This window comes from Galeopterus variegatus, unplaced genomic scaffold (genome assembly GCF_000696425.1).
Source record: "Galeopterus variegatus unplaced genomic scaffold, G_variegatus-3.0.2 Scaffold257, whole genome shotgun sequence".
Taxonomy (NCBI): Eukaryota; Metazoa; Chordata; class Mammalia; order Dermoptera; family Cynocephalidae; genus Galeopterus; species Galeopterus variegatus.
Genome location: NW_007726368.1, coordinates 25,110 through 41,820, shown reverse-complemented (window position 1 = coordinate 41,820; position 16,711 = coordinate 25,110). Strand labels below are relative to the sequence as shown.

Here is a 16,711-nt window from a genome sequence, read left to right as displayed (position 1 = left end):
CTCTTATATTTTCTAAGTAATGGTTATTTTGTTGAGACATTGGGGTGGGGTTATAGAATCCCAGTAGGGAATTAACATTTTTTAAGAGGAAAATGCATACAAAGAAAATTAAGAATAAACAAGATATCAACGTGCCATCCTACAAAATGTTTCAGAACTGTGAAAATGACACAGGGAAGTTGGAAACACAGTCATCTTTTTTTTTTCTTTTTCAGACTGAGAGAACAGATAGACGACAAAGCTTTGCATCTTTAGCTTTACGTAAGCGCTACAGCTACTTGACTGAGCCTGGAATGAGTGAGTTTTCTAACACATTTACTAATCTGTGTGGATTTGTATAAGAAGAGACATTTTTTCTGTACAAACTAAATTTTTGTGTCATTTGGAAACCTGATAAAAATTGCCTGCAGGAAAACCCTATCATGAAATCTAAGTAAAATTTTGTATACAGTTGAAGATATGTGGTACAAACACCCTAGCTCATAGCTTCAAAACAGGTTTTTTTTTAAAGCCATTAACTGTTTTAAATTAGAAACATCTATTACTTTTGTTTTAATACTTGACTTTGATTTTTAACTATGCTGGCAGATATGAACACCAATGTTGCTTTAAATCTATGCTCAGAAAATATTTACTCCCATGTATTTGGGATGGTAGAAAGAATGAAAAAGTTACATTGGTTGTCATCTCTTTTTATATCCTAGTAATGATTCTTTTTCTTCCTACTTTGCAAAAATTATATTTTCTTATCTTCTTGAAGTAGCATTTGTTTACTGATTTCTTATTTCTTTCCTCCCTCTCCTTCCCCCTGTCCTTTATTAAAATATTAGTTTTAAGGCTGGTCTTCACTAAACTGGTTAAAACCTTTTTTTTTCCTCGATGATTGTTTTGGTTCATTGTTAACTGGCTTGCAAATATCAAGGTATAGATTCAGTCATATTCATTCCCCTGCCCCTGCCCCACCCACCTCCTCCGTCTCTCCTTCCTTCACCCTTGTAATTATTACCTCAGGTGATCACTACAGCCCTCAACATAACCCCTTCCACCAGTGGGAATGAAGAGTACTGAGTGCAGCACCGTGATTGATAAAGAGTAGAGTGGTGCCACTTTAACCATCAGAGAGCTTCATTTAGAGGAGGATTTATACAAAATTATTTTTTAATTAGTGAATCATTCCTGTTTCCCATTGGCTCACAGTTACTTGAGTTCAGGGAGGTTGGGAAATTTACCAGTAAGAGCCACAACTTTGGTTTTTTCCATCTTTCCAGAATTCTTGTTTCTATGGCCCAATATAGCATATAAAATACACAGCAGGAAACTACTCCACTACTTAGCTCAGATAATCTTAGCATACTTTTCTGGAGTCTAGCTCCTTGACTACTAGGGAAGCTTTTTTACACAGATATAAAATGGGGAGTACATGAGAAATGAAACCCCACCACACATGAATGCTCCCTCAGATCTCAATTTTCTCCTCTAGTAGTGTCTAAATCCTTTCAGAAACATAAGGGCCAGTAATTAACTCCTCTTATGCTACAGAGCAGGGAAGATGTATGTAACTACATGGTTTTTCAGTACAACTAAATATACTGAGTGTAAGTTTTCTTTGGAATATTCTTTTGCCCTCAATACCATTACTGGACCTAAATGTGAGCCTCATTGTAGTTGTTTGGGACCCCCTAGGCAACATCCTTAAGATTAAGGATGGGCTTGATGAACCTTAGGTCAGAGGCCCCTTGGGGCAGACAAGTTTCCATCTAACTCTGGTCCCTACGGTGTTTGTTTGGGGGAAACCTGAATTGTAAGGTCAGATAGGTGCTAGGTTCATTGAATTTTTCCCACTTATGAAAGTGTTGCTGCTTTTTATTTGGCTTCAGTTAAGGTATATGCAGCCTGTCTTCCTTGACTTTTGAAAGAAGGGAGAGGATACTTTTCTGTTTTATGGAAGGGCACATAAGGGTGGTGAAGAGAAGAATGAAAAGGAATAAGGACGTAAAAGAAAACTAAGGAAATGTCATGTTATCTGAACTGGTGTTACAACTCCAAGTGAATGCCACTTTTCCCTCACCACCCTGCCTCCCAAGAAAAAAAGATTCTGGTACAGCTCAGTGCCTGATATCCATAAATTCCTTGTGTTATATCACAAAGTATCTGTCACTAAAGCATAAAATATGTAACTGATCAGTAACTTGGTTCTTTGCAACGTATAAAACCATAGACATGGTTAAAAAGACTTCCCTATCTGATGGAGCCAACCTTCAGTGGTAAAGGAGAGATGTTTTGCCAGTTTCTGATAGTTAAAAAAAAAATTCTCTTAAGACATGAACTGAGCCCAAATCATTGAATTGAAGGAATTCTCAAACCTACCATTTGCAATGTAGCATTTCCAAAAGAGTTAAGCAATATCACATTAAAAATTATGGCTAGGAGGAGTTATCAGTAAGTACACTTTTCCTTAGATATTCTACTTTCTTTAGAATAATGTGTAAGCCTAGAAAAGGATATGTTGTGAATGTTTGAATTTAAATGTACACTAGGAATGAAAATCTTCACCCTGGTGGGAGTAGCTGCTAATCCAAGGACTGAGCTGTAGCACTGGCATGGGCACAGCATGAAGAGGAGCATAAACGATGAAGCAGATTCTCATTTCCTCTTCGAGTTTCACTGATATTCTGAACCAGGGCTTTCTCGGATCAAGTGTGTCCTCAACTTCGACACAGAACGTTAGGCATTCCAAATCTCTGTGACCAGCTTGTTTTGTTTGTTAGAGCTGTAGAAGCAGACAGGACTAAGTGTGTCTTTGCTCTCCCCCAGCAAGTGTGCGTGCCTCATTTGTGTTTCTTGCCCCATTACCAGAAGAATGCTGGTATTACATCCATCTTTCTTAGTGGTAGGGTAGGTCTACCTCATGGCTGCTCCAGTGTTTGGGATACCCATGAGCCCCTGAATATTCTGGGAAGGCACTAGAATTGGTACCTTTGCAATTGATAAACATAGATGCAAATACATGCCATATTCCACTGTAGGTGCTTAAATATGCAATGTTAAAAATATGACTGTGCTTTTTAGATTTTCCCCGTGATACCTTTTGAGAATTGAAAGTAGAATAGATTATGAAAACCTATGAGATAAACTATGTGCTTTTATTCATAATGAAGACAGCTACAGGCACGGATATATTTAGTTGTGGGTGTATTTTATAACGCACAGTATTAAATATTTTCCTGAAATCTCAAAAGGTACCAAGACTTCACATCTCATGGAAAAAGTGTACTCTTCTTTCTAAATGCTCTTGTGAAAATATTTTTAAAGTTTATATATTGTGCATAATATGGCATAAAAATTGTATTACTTCATTGGCTTGTTTGCCATGATATATTGTGCATGATAAAATGTTTTCAGTTGCTTTGCTTGCTTATGTTAACCATGAACCATATTTTCTGGGTTTTTTCTTTTGTGTGTGTACATACATGCATTTTTAAATCATTTCATATGACATTTTCTTTTCCCTCATCAAAAGGAATATACTGCATGGAAAAGATAAATGCAAACATTCCTTTTCTTTTTTTTTTTTTTTTTGTTGTTGTTTGTTTAAAATTCTAACTCAGAAAATTTCTTGCTCTTATTGGCTTTTTATGGGTGTGAAATTTTCCCTCATCAAAAGGAATATACTGCATGGAAAAGATAAATGCAAACATTCCTTTTCTTTGTTTTTTTTGTTGTTGTTGTTGTTTGTTTAAAATTCTAACTCAGAAAATTTCTTGCTCTTATTGGCTTTTTATGGGTGTGAAACATAACCGAACTGTGCATGGAAGATACAGATTTAAAAGCCAGTGGCTTCACAGTTTGCACATCAGTTGCCTGTCACTGAAAAGTTACTTTGGATTCTGCATGAAATAAGCCTGAGTGGTTTTCTAAAAAAGAGTTTTAGATATTTGATGTATAGCTACACTTACTGGAATGGTTCTAAGTAGGTGCAATCTATATAATGGAAAGGCTCAAGGAGAGGGAACATTAGAAATTACCAAAATGAGAGTCATATGGTTGCACAAAACAAACATGTATGTATACAGGCAAAACAGAACAGCTGCTGCTATTTCAAAACCAGCACATAAGAAAGTCAATAGGAAGTAAGGGAACAGTTTTCCACTGTGATTTATTTTTCTCATCATTAATTCTTCCCTCATGTTTTCCATTTTTCATTGTTGGCCTATTTGGTTGCGATGTGCTTTTTCTGTCTTTCATTTCACATTGCTGTTTTTATTTATCGTTTTTTTTTTAAGTTTGGATTAGTTATGTCTGTAGAACTTTATTTTTCCTCTTTTACTTAATTGTTCCTTTTGCCTCTTCCATTCTAAATCATGCAAACAATTGTACTTGCTTTTGTAATATTTCAAAGTTTACTGACCAATTTTTTTCTCTGGTCTCTCTGTTTCTCAACCATTTTTGTTGATTTTTGTGTTTGATTTCATTTTAAAATTTAAGAAACAGTTGAACGGAGTGCAGGAGCAACAAGATCCCTCCCCACCACTTATTCATACAAGCCATTCTTTTCTACAAGACCATACCAGTCCTGGACAACAGCTCCGATTACAGTGCCCGGGCAAGCCAAGTCAGGCTTCACTTCCTTATCAAGTTCTTCCTCTAATACGCCATCAGCTTCTCCGTTAAAATCAATATGGTCTGTTTCGACTCCTTCTCCAATCAAATCCACATTAGGCGCATCAACTACATCTTCAGTTAAATCCATTAGTGACGTGGCATCTCCAATTAGATCTTTTCGGACAATTTCTTCGCCAATAAAAACAGTGGTGTCACAATCTCCATACAATGTCCAAGTTTCCTCTGGTACCCTGGTTAGAGCTCCCACAGTCACAGAGGCTACGCCCTTAAAAGGGCTGGCGTCCAATTCTACGTTTTCCTCTCGAACCTCTCCAGTGACTACAGCAGGGTCTCTTTTGGAGAGGTCATCAATTACTATGACACCCCCTGCCTCCCCCAAATCAAATATTAATATGTATTCCTCAAGTTTGCCGTTTAAGTCAATTATTACATCAACATCACCGCTAATATCTTCACCTTTAAAGTCAGTGGTGTCTCCAGCTAAATCAGCAGTTGATGTCATTTCATCAACTAAAGTTACTATGGCATCTTCTCTCTCGTCACCGGTGAAACAGATGCCTGGACATGCAGAGGTTGCATTAGTGAACGGATCTATTTCTCCTCTGAAATATCCATCATCTTCAACTTTAATTAATGGATGTAAAGCCACTGCCACGTTACAGGAAAAAATTTCGACAGCTACAAACTCTGTGAGTTCTGTGGTCAGTGCAGCCACTGACACAGTTGAGAAAGTGTTTTCTACCACGACAGCAATGCCATTTTCCCCACTCAGGTCATATGTTTCTACAGCACCATCAGCTTTTCAGTCTCTAAGAACTCCTTCCGCAAGTGCACTCTACACATCCCTTGGGTCGTCAATATCTGCAACTACCTCATCTGTAACGTCATCAATAATCACAGTGCCAGTATACTCTGTAGTCAATGTTTTGCCAGAACCAGCATTAAAGAAAATTCCAGACTCTAATTCACTTACAAAATCAACAGCAGCCTTGCTGTCACCCATTAAAACATTGACTACGGAGACACGTCCTCAGCCCCATTTCAATCGAACTTCATCTCCAGTTAAGTCATCTTTGTTCCTTGCACCCTCTGCCCTTAAGTTATCTACACCTTCTTCTTTATCTTCCAGTCAGGAGATATTAAAAGACGTGGCTGAAATGAAAGAGGACCTGATGCGGATGACCGCAATACTACAGACAGATGTGCCTGAAGAGAAGCCATTCCAACCTGAACTCCCAAAAGAAGGGAGAATTGATGATGAAGAACCTTTCAAAATTGTTGAGAAAGTAAAGGAAGATTTAGTGAAAGTGAGCGAAATCCTTAAAAAGGATGTGTGTGTAGATAATAAAGGATCACCCCAATCACCTAAGAGTGACAAAGGACGCTCTCCTGAAGATGACTGGATAGAATTTAGTTCAGAAGAAATAAAAGAAGCAAGACAACAAGCCACTGCAAGCCAGTCTCCATCTCTGCCGGAGAGAGTACAAGTAAAAGCAAAGGCTGCCTCTGAGAAGGATTACAACTTGACCAAAGTTATTGATTACCTTACAAATGATATTGGGAGTAGTTCATTGACAAACTTAAAGTACAAAATTGAGGACGCAAAGAAGGATGGTGAGGAGAGACAGAAAAGAATTTTAAAACCAGCAATTGCTCTGCAGGAACACAAACTCAAGATGCCTCCTGCCTCCATGAGGCCTTCCACCTCCGAGAAAGAGTTATGTAAAATGGCTGACACCTTTTTTGGAACAGATACTATTCTAGAGTCTCCAGATGACTTTTCTCAACATGACCAAGACAAAAGTCCCTTGTCTGATAGTGGCTTTGAAACAAGAAGTGAAAAAACACCTTCAGCCCCACAAAGTGCAGAGAGCACTGGTCCGAAACCTCTTTTTCATGAAGTCCCCATCCCTCCTGTCATTACAGAAACAAGAACTGAAGTGGTTCATGTTATTAGGAGCTATGAGCCCTCAGCTGGGGATGTTCCCCAGTCCCAACCAGAGGAGCCTGTGTCACCCAAACCTTCACCAACATTTATGGAACTGGAACCAACGTCCACCACATCTAGTATTAAAGAAAAAGTTAAAGCATTTCAAATGAAAGCCAATAGTGAAGATGACGACCACAATCGGGTTTTGAGCAAAGGCATGCGTGTTAAGGAAGAGACTCACATAACCACAACCACCAGAATGGTTTATCATTCTCCACCAGGCAGTGAAGGTGCCTCTGAAAGACTTGAAGAAACCATGTCAGTCCATGACATCATGAAGGCCTTTCAGTCCGGGCGGGATCCCTCCAAAGAACTGGCAGGTCTGTTTGAACATAAGTCGGCAGTGTCTCCAGATGTTCACAAGTCTGCTGCTGAAACCTCAGCCCAGCATGCAGAGAAGGACAACCAAATGAAACCCAAACTGGAGCGTATAATAGAAGTCCACATCGAAAAAGGTAACCAAGCTGAGCCCACTGAAGTCATTATTAGAGAAACCAAAAAGCATCCAGAAAAGGAAATGTATGTATATCAGAAAGACTTATCCCGGGGAGATATTAACCTAAAAGATTTTCTGCCAGAAAAACACGATGCTTTTCCTTGTTCAGAGGAACAGGGTCAGCAAGAAGAAGAAGAACTTACCGCTGAAGAGTCATTGCCTTCTTATCTGGAGTCTTCCAGAGTAAACACTCCTGTGTCCCAAGAAGAAGACAGCCGCCCTAGTTCTGCTCAACTCATATCTGATGACTCTTATAAAACATTGAAGCTTTTGAGTCAACACTCAATAGAATACCATGACGATGAGTTGTCAGAACTAAGAGGGGAGTCTTACAGGTTTGCTGAGAAAATGCTTCTGTCAGAAAAGCTAGATGTGTCTCATTCTGATACTGAGGAATCGGTTACAGACCATGCAGGACCCCCTAGCTCAGAGTTACAGGGGTCTGATAAGCGGTCCAGAGAAAAAGTAGCCACTGCCCCCAAAAAAGAAATTCTCTCCAAAATCTATAAAGATGTGTCTGAAAATGGTATAGGGAAAGTGTCTAAAGATGAGCATTTTGATAAAGTGACAGTGTTGCACTATTCTGGCGATGTTAGTAATCAAAAACATGCCATGTGGATGCGCTTTACTGAGGACAGATTAGACAGAGGTAGAGAGAAGTTGATATATGAAGATAGGGTGGACAGGACTGTGAAGGAGGCTGAAGAAAAGCTGACTGAAGTGTCACAGTTTTTTCGTGACAAAACTGAAAAGCTAAATGATGAACTGCACTCCCCAGAGAAAAAGCCACACCCTAGAAATGGAAAAGAATACTCCTCTCAAAGCTCTACCAGTAGCAGCCCTGAGAAAGCACTACTAACAGAACTGTTGGCATCCAGTGATGAATGGGTTAAGGCAAGGCAGCAGGGCCGTGATGGACAAGGCTTCCTCAAGGAGGAGGAGAGGAGAGCATCCAGTCTGCCCTGCAGCCCGGAGAAAAGGGTTCATTCCCAACAGACTGAGGACAGCAAGTCAGCAGTGGAAGCCAAAGGAAGTATTTCCCAGAGCAAAGCACCAGAAGGGCCCCAGTCTGGATTTCAGCTCAAACAATCTAAACTCAGTTCCATTAGATTAAAATTTGAACAAGGTACACATACAAAAAGTAAGGACATGTCTCAAGAAGACAAAAAGCCAGATGGCCAATCCAGAATACCAGTTAAAAAAATACAGGAGAGCAAGCTACCTGTTTACCAAGTTTTTGCTAGAGAAAAACAGCAGAAGGCCATAGACCTCTCAGATGAAAGCATACCTGCACAAAAAGATATCATGGCATTAAAAGCTAAAGAGGAGCGTGCCCAAAGCAACGAAATGATTGTAAATGATTCTGGCTTTGATGATGTACAAAAACAGAGAACTGAAATGTCAAGTAAAGCAATGCCTGACTATTTTTCTGAGCAACAGGCTAAAGACTTGGCATGTCATGTAACCTCAGATTTAGCATCTAAGGGACCATGGGACAAAAAGGTTTTTAGAACATGGGAAAGTTCTGGAGCCACTAATAATAAGTCACAGAAAGAAAAACTTTCGCATGTACTTGTTCATGATGTAAGAGAGAATCACATTGGTCACCCTGAGAGTGAAAGTGTTGATCAAAAGAATGAATTTATGTCTGTGACTGAGAGAGAACCCAAATTGTTAACAAATGGCTCTTTCTCAGAAATTAAGGAAATGACTGTAAAATCTCCCTCAAAAAAAGTCTTATACAGGGAATATGTTGTTAAAGAAGGGGAACGTCCAGGTGGATCTCCTGATCAACCTTCCAGGAGAAGTGAGAGCTCAGCAGTGTCACACATTCCAGTCAGAGTTGCTGATGAGAGGAGAATGCTGTCTTCTAATATTCCTGATGGTTTTTGTGAGCAGTCGACATTTCCAAAACATGAACTATCACAAAAATTGTCCCAATCCAGTATGAAAGAGACAGTTGAGACACAGCACTTTAATTCTGTAGAAGATGAAAAAATTACCTATTCAGAAATCAGCAAGGTTTCTAAACATCAGAGTTATGTAGGTTTATGCCCACCTCTTGATGAAACTGAAACCTCCCCCACCAAATCTCCTGATTCTTTAGAGTTTAGCCCAGGAAAGGATTCACCCTCTAGTGATGTATTCGACCACAGTCCCATTGATGGGTTGGAAAAACTTGCACCACTAGCCCAGACAGAGGGAGGGAAAGAGATAAAAACTTTACCCGTTTATGTCAGTTTTGTACAAGTGGGGAAGCAATATGAAAAGGAGATACAACAAGGAAGTATAAAAAAAATCATAAGTCAGGAATGTAAGACAGTACAAGAAACCAGAGGGACCTTTTATACAACTAGACAGCAAAAGCAACCTCCCTCTCCCCAAGGTAGTCCAGAAGATGATACTCTAGAGCAAGTATCCTTTCTAGACAGCTCTGGGAAAAGCCCTTTAACCCCAGAAACACCCAGCTCAGAGGAAGTGAGTTATGAATTTACGTCTAAGACACCAGACTCACTCACAGCTTATATACCAGGCAAACCCAGCCCAATTCCCGAGGTTTCTGAGGAATCTGAGGAGGAGGAACAGGCCAAGTCAACCTCCCTAAAGCAGACAACAGTGGAGGAAACAACAGTTGAGCGTGAAATGCCTAGTGATGTGAGCAAAGACTCTAACCAAAGACCAAAAAGTAACAGAGTTGCCTATATTGAATTTCCCCCTCCTCCACCACTGGATGCAGACCAGATTGAAAAAGAGGTTGACATGATTGAAGTCAGTCTGCAAGATGAGCATGACAAGTACCAACTGGCGGAACCAGTCATCAGAGTGCAGCCACCTTCACCAGTTCCTCCTGGGGCAGACGTCAGTGATTCAAGTGATGACGAATCTATTTATCAACCAGTTCCAGTTAAAAAATACACCTTCAAATTAAAAGAAGTAGATGATGAGCAACAGGAAATGACAAAATCCAAAGCTTCTGCTGAAAAGGCTTCCAGCCAGAAAGAACTGGAAAGTAATGGACCTGGAAAAGATAATGAATTTGGTTTTGGCCTTGTTTCGCCTCAGAATGAAACAGCTCAGAATGGGAACAATGACCAGTCCATCACTGAGTGTTCCATCGCTACCACAGCAGAGTTTTCTCATGACACAGATGCCACAGAGATCGACTCTCTGGATGGCTATGACCTGCAAGATGAAGATGATGGTTTGACAGAGAGTGATTCCAAACTCCCAAGTCAAACCATGGAAATTAAGAAAGATGTCTGGAATACAGAGGGCATTCTGAAGCCAGCTGATCGCTCTTTTAGCCAAAGTAAACTTGAAGTTATTGAGGAGGAGGAAAAGGTGGGACCAGATGAAGATAAGCCACCTTTTAAAAGTTCTTCATCTGAAAAGCCTCCTGATAAGACTGATCAGAAATCAGGGGCCCAGTTTTTCACACTAGAAGGCAGACATCCTGACAGATCAGTGTTTCCTGATACTTATTTCAGCTACAAAGTAGATGAAGAATTTGCCACTCCTTTTAAAACAGTAGCTACCAAAGGTCTAGATTTTGACCCTTGGTCTAATAACCGAGGGGATGATGAAGTTTTTGACAATAAGTCACGGGAAGATGAAACTAAGCCATTTGGTCTCGCAGTGGAAGACCGCTCTCCAGCAACAACCCCTGATACAACGCCAGCCAGAACGCCAACTGATGAAAGTACCCCAACTAGTGAGCCTAACCCCTTCCCATTTCATGAAGGAAAAATGTTTGAGATGACTCGCAGTGGTGCAATTGACATGAGCAAGAGGGATTTTGTTGAAGAGAGGCTCCAATTTTTCCAGATTGGTGAGCATACTTCTGAAGGGAAGTCAGGGGACCAGGGGGAAGGGGATAAAAGTATGGTTACTGCCACACCACAGCTACAGTCAGGGGACACCCCTGTAGAAACCAATCTAGAGAGAAATGTAGAGGCACCTACAGTCGACCCCAACCCCAGCATCCCGACCAGCGGAGAGTGTCAGGAAGGCACATCCAGTAGTGGCTCCCTGGAGAAATCAGCAGCAGCCACTAACACCTCTAAAGTTGACCCCAAGTTGCGCACGCCTATAAAAATGGGAATCTCTGCATCCACTATGACCATGAAGAAAGAAGGCCCTGGAGAAGTAACAGATAAGATAGAAGCTGTGGTGACCAGTGGTCAGGGATTAGAAAATGAAACTATAACAATGATTTCAAATACAGACAATAGCCAGATGGGCATTAGGCCCCAAGAGAAACATGATTTTCAAAAAGATAACTTTAATAACAACAACAATTTGGATTCTTCCACTATGCAGACAGATAATATTACAAGTAACATAGTTCTGACAGAACATTCTGCACCCACTTGTACCACAGAGACAGCTAATCCAGTGAAAGTTGCATCAGGAAAAAAGACAGGGGTACTACAAGGACACTGTGTAACAGACAAGCAGAAAGTTCTTGGAGAGCAGCAAAAGACAAAGGAATCAATAGGGATTAGGCAAAAATCCAAACTTCCCATAAAGGCCACTTCACCAAAAGATATCTTCCCACCAAACCATGTGCCAAACATTAAAGCAAGTAAAGTGAAGCAGGTTAGTCAATCTGAGAAAACCAAAACCCTTACTTCGTGTGTAGATGTTAAGTCCAGAATTCCAGTAAAAAACACACACAGGGATAACACAGTTTCAGTTAGAAAAGCATGTACCACACTAAAGCAAGAGCAGCCAGAGAAAGGCAAGGCCAGACAGATTCCATCCAAGTTGCCAGTAAAGGTAAGATCCACCTTTGTCACCACCACCCCCACCACCACCACAGTTAAAGTTAGGAAAAGTCAGCTCAAGGAAGTATGTAAACATTCCATTGAATATTTTAAGGGAATTAGTGGTGAGACCTTAAAGCTTGTGGACCGTCTCTCTGAAGAAGACAAAAAGATGCAGTCCGAGTTGTCCGATGAAGAAGAAAGTACATCAAGAAACACGTCGTTGTCCGAGACTTCCCGGGGTGGCCAGCCTTCAGTTACAACGAAGTCTGCTAGAGATAAGAAAACAGAGGCAGCACCTTTAAAATCAAAGAGTGAAAAGGCCGGCAGTGAGAAAAGGAGCAGTAGGAGGACTGGTGAGAATGAAGGCAGTCAGGTTTCTCGAGCACTCTTTGCTCCCATCCTGGAGAACCAGCATAGTTTGTACACACTTTCCAACTCGTAGACTCTAGTGCATGAACTGTTGTGATTGCCTGTGGAGTGACTTAACTGTAGTTTCTCATTCTGTCATTGTCATTTGTATGTGTTGTCTTATATACTCTTCTTTCTTCCTTTTAATCAAACTACACTGTAGACAGCTAGGGAAGCATGCTGAAGATATTGGTGTCATTCAAGATGAACAACTTTTCTTTTAATGTGCTAATGGATATGATTCTGTCAAAGTAAAAGCACAGATGTTGAAATCCCATCATCAATTCTGTAACTGTTGTAACATAGCTAGCTTGTCAGCATGTTCAGTCCCATTACATTGAGCATCCATGTAGTCTGACATCTGGCCTTATGGAGGTGAAAAACAAGAGAGCTGTGTGAAAAGAAGTGTTCATGTAGGTGATCAGGACACATTTCAGTGTACAGTGTTAGCATTAGTCTCTCTGTAAAATCTGAGTACTGCTAAAAGCAATTTTCCAGTATCATATCTTTCTTGATGATTATTTTAATTAAGAAATTATAAATCGTAGGTCCACAGAGTCCATGTGAACGGACAGATATCAGGATGGCAATAGTAGCCGATCACCTGGGACTTAGTTGGACAGGTAAGTGTATACACTCCTGAATGGAACAAATACAGTTTCTTAATTTTTGTCTTATTCACAAACAGTTCGTTATATTTTTTTTAATTGAAAAGTTAAGTAGGAAAAAACATTTTTTATCATCCATAATTCTATTCTACCTAGAGATAATTACTGGTAGTACCTTGTATACCGTGTTTTTCCAAAGCTCTTTCTATACACACACACACAGTAAGGAATAGAATTTTAAATCTTATTTTATCTCAAATTTAAGCATTTTCTTCACAATACCATTTCTGGTAATATAGAATAACTCTTTACCTAACAACAAATTTATTTTGTGGCATAAAGGAAAACAGCTAAGGCCTATCATTTTTACGTTATCCAAATTCTGTGATATGGTTAAAGTTCTTAGAATAGCTCTCTTGGGCAACAGGTCAATTAACCCATGCCTAGGTTTCATGAATTTTAGTCATTCATTAGTCATCTTCACAATTTTATGATATACACATACAATCTGTATGTCTATATTTACCTGATGCTTTTCTTTAAGTGGACTCATTTTTATGCTCAAAGATTTATTGACAAGGAAAACTTTATATTACTTTGATAATGGGAAACACTGATTACCTCCCGTATCTATGAGGGTACTTCAAAGTACCCCTGTATATAAAGAAATCAAAGGAATTGCAGTAAGTTTAAATTTTGAATTAAACTTTTAAAAAAATAGGATACAAGCAAATAAATATATTTAATTCACAAAAATAGTTGAGGTCTGTGAAATAAAACAGTTTATGATCGATGTACTATAGAAAGGAATATTTGGCTTAATTTTGCTTCATTCAAGATAAAGATGAGGTTCTGTGTCAGTTTGACAATTCTGCTTTGTAGTTTTGATCTTAACAAGGCTCCGTAAATCCTACCTCACGTGAATCTGAGAAATTTCAAGTTTTATAGGAATGTACTTTATGGCACAGCCTAAAAACACAATAATTAAATGTTAATTACTGTCATATCTAAAGTCTTCTTGCATACCATTAGGACATACATTTCATACAGTTATCTCTGTTATTAAAAAGAATGTGAAACTAATAGTTGGAAACAAGTTCATCTAAACTTTTTTCCTTTAAATGCTCTCAACTCCCCTGCCCACCCCCTCACCCACTACCACATACCAAACCTTCCTCTCTCCATCCACCCAGTCCCCTGCTCTCAGGTGCACTGCTAATGACCAGGAGCTGGGTGGGGCTCTGAAAGAGGTGATCTGAGTAGACCTTTGCAGGTGGTTGAGAGTTAATAGTAATTGGTTATGTATAAATATTTGCTAACATCAAATTAATATTTATATTTTAAAATTGGACACTGTAATATAGAAATACACAGGAGCAAATGTTGATTTTGCAGTGTTATATGCCCATAGTTATTATTTTCCTTAAGCAAAAATAATCCCTAGTTTGTCAGTAAATTTTCAGAGAAGATGTGGTATAGAATAGCCAGACATAAAGCCATGAAACTAAAATTTTTAATGTCAATTTGTTTCTGCTTTTCCCTGAATCTCCAGGCAATGGCTATAGTTTGGTGGTGAGGGCTTGTTGGGCACGGGAGTATTGTCTCTTAAAATACAAAGAGATGAGGAACTTAAAAAAATTCTCTAATTACAATTAATATATACTCAGTGAAGATTATTAGGAGAATTGAGCATTTAAGAGATCAAAATATAAATCTGTCCCTCTAAACCACTATTAACATGTTAATGTGCTTTAATTTTAAAAAATAAAAACCTTTTACAATATTGTATATACAATGTAATCTGCTTTTATTTGTAACTACATAGTGTTTTACAAAATTAAATATTCTCTGATCTTGACTTAAATGGATAAATAGCATATCCAGTAGATACTCCTTATGACACTTTTTTTCTAACTATGGGTCACAGTGCACTAATGAGTCATGAAAATCAATTCATGCTTTTTGTTTGTAAATGGAATATATAAAAGAAAATGTGTATTACATGTATTAGTTTTGCTCCATGAAGATATGGTTTCATTTATATAAACACCATTATATACAATGTATTTCTAACGGTAGGCCATGATCAAAACGGTTTGCCAGCCACTGCCTTACATTAACTCTTTTCCATTTGTTCAACATGTGGATTGTATAAAGATTTTCAGTAGTACAAGCCTGCAGTGAACATTCATGTATATAAGGTCACTGTATACAACCCTGATATATCGCCAGGATAAATTTCTAGATGTGAACCACTTGATATGCACTTTTTTGAACCTCTGAATGCATTTTGCCAAATTGCTGGAAATATTCATTAAGGGGGATAGAATCTTGACCACTTCCTTTTCCATGGGAGCATTTTTACCCATTTCTTTTTATAATCATTTAAGGTAATACATTCCTGATAATTTTTTTTTTCATGTTACCAAAAAAAAAAAAAATACAGTGAAAAAGAAGTCTCCGTCCCATCTTTGATTCCTTAGTTTCTTTCTCCCAAGGCAGCCACTAATAGTCAGATCATATGTATTTTTCCAAAGACTCTCTGCATTTATAAGATTAAGTGTACTAGTACATACATGTAGATGGACAGAAAGCTATCTCCCTATACTTTTTACACAAGTGGTTATATACCATATACAATAATTTGGCCTGGAGTCACTGTTTAACCTCCTGAGTGGAGTTCATGAAACTTGAAGGCATATAGAGTGGAATATTCTGTGAGTAAAAGATGTACTTCATGAAGATTGCCTAGGGCGAACCCTACCAGCATCTCTCATGCCATGTATATGAACTGTATGCCCCTACCTATCTCACATGCAGTTTGTTCAAATTGCAGAGAATTTGGCTGAATTAAAAGAATCAGGCAGCATCCTCTATGATCACTAGTTTCCTGTGAAATCAAATATATAAAAATTAATGCCCAAGGCTGTACTTGGGTTTTACTATAGAATTCCTTCCCCCATTTTTGTTTTGTTTTTATGAAATGTGTGTGGTAAAAGTAGAATATGCAATCTTAGGAATTCTTTTTCTTTTTACAGAACTGGCAAGGGAACTGAATTTTTCAGTGGATGAAATCAATCAAATACGTGTGGAAAATCCAAATTCTTTAATTTCTCAGAGCTTCATGTTATTAAAAAAATGGGTTACCAGAGACGGAAAAAATGCTACAAGTATGCTGAAATTATATTACTTTAACTTTCAAAACTGTGTATATCCAGTATTTTAGATAAGCCTACTAGCCTACTGATAGGTTCATTTAAATATTGTTCAAAAATGTCTATAAATTTTGGTATAATATAGAAAAATAAAATCGGAGTGATCATAAAGTAAGTAATAGCAAGCCCTTTGAAGTTATACTTTAATTTAGTGCTAATATTGTAAACTGCTTTTAGAAAGCTTTTTGTAAAGCAAGTAGTAGGGAAATTTTTTGCATTTTGTCTGTTCTCTCCATGATCATCAAAAATGAAAAAATAATTCTATGGGACAGTCATCAGAAACACTCTGAAGTTATTGCTGTGGCCTGAGGTGGATATGCAGGGAGGATGATAGGATCAAATTAGGGGAAGAAATAGTTTTACTGAGTTTGGTCTCTGGTGGCAGAGAATTATCTAATATTGTTGGGGTTGGGTTTGGTTTTGTTGGTGGAGGGGGGGAGCAGTGCTATACTTTGGCAAGTGCCAACCCACAACAATGTGGAATAAGTTATTGTGGATTTGCCTGTGTCAGACTGACCTCAGTAAGTCATTAAAATGCTAAGCATCAAATACAAGGGTACTTCAAAAAGTTCATGGAAAAACAATTAAAAACACAATACCAA

The 16,711-nt window shown here is 38.6% G+C and overlaps 1 protein-coding gene across 1 annotated transcript in view; it reads left to right on the top strand.

Moving 5' to 3' along the window:
* The window catches only part of ANK3 (ankyrin 3, node of Ranvier (ankyrin G)), a 137,992-nt gene that overhangs the window by 103,582 nt on the left and 17,699 nt on the right, over positions 1–16,711 (top strand). Inside the window, exons 25-28 of the mRNA XM_008566631.1 lie at positions 216–297; positions 4,486–12,231; positions 12,835–12,909; positions 15,933–16,064. Coding sequence (XP_008564853.1) covers positions 216–297; positions 4,486–12,231; positions 12,835–12,909; positions 15,933–16,064 — 8,035 coding nt within the window. The remainder of the gene's footprint in view (positions 1–215; positions 298–4,485; positions 12,232–12,834; positions 12,910–15,932; positions 16,065–16,711) is intronic.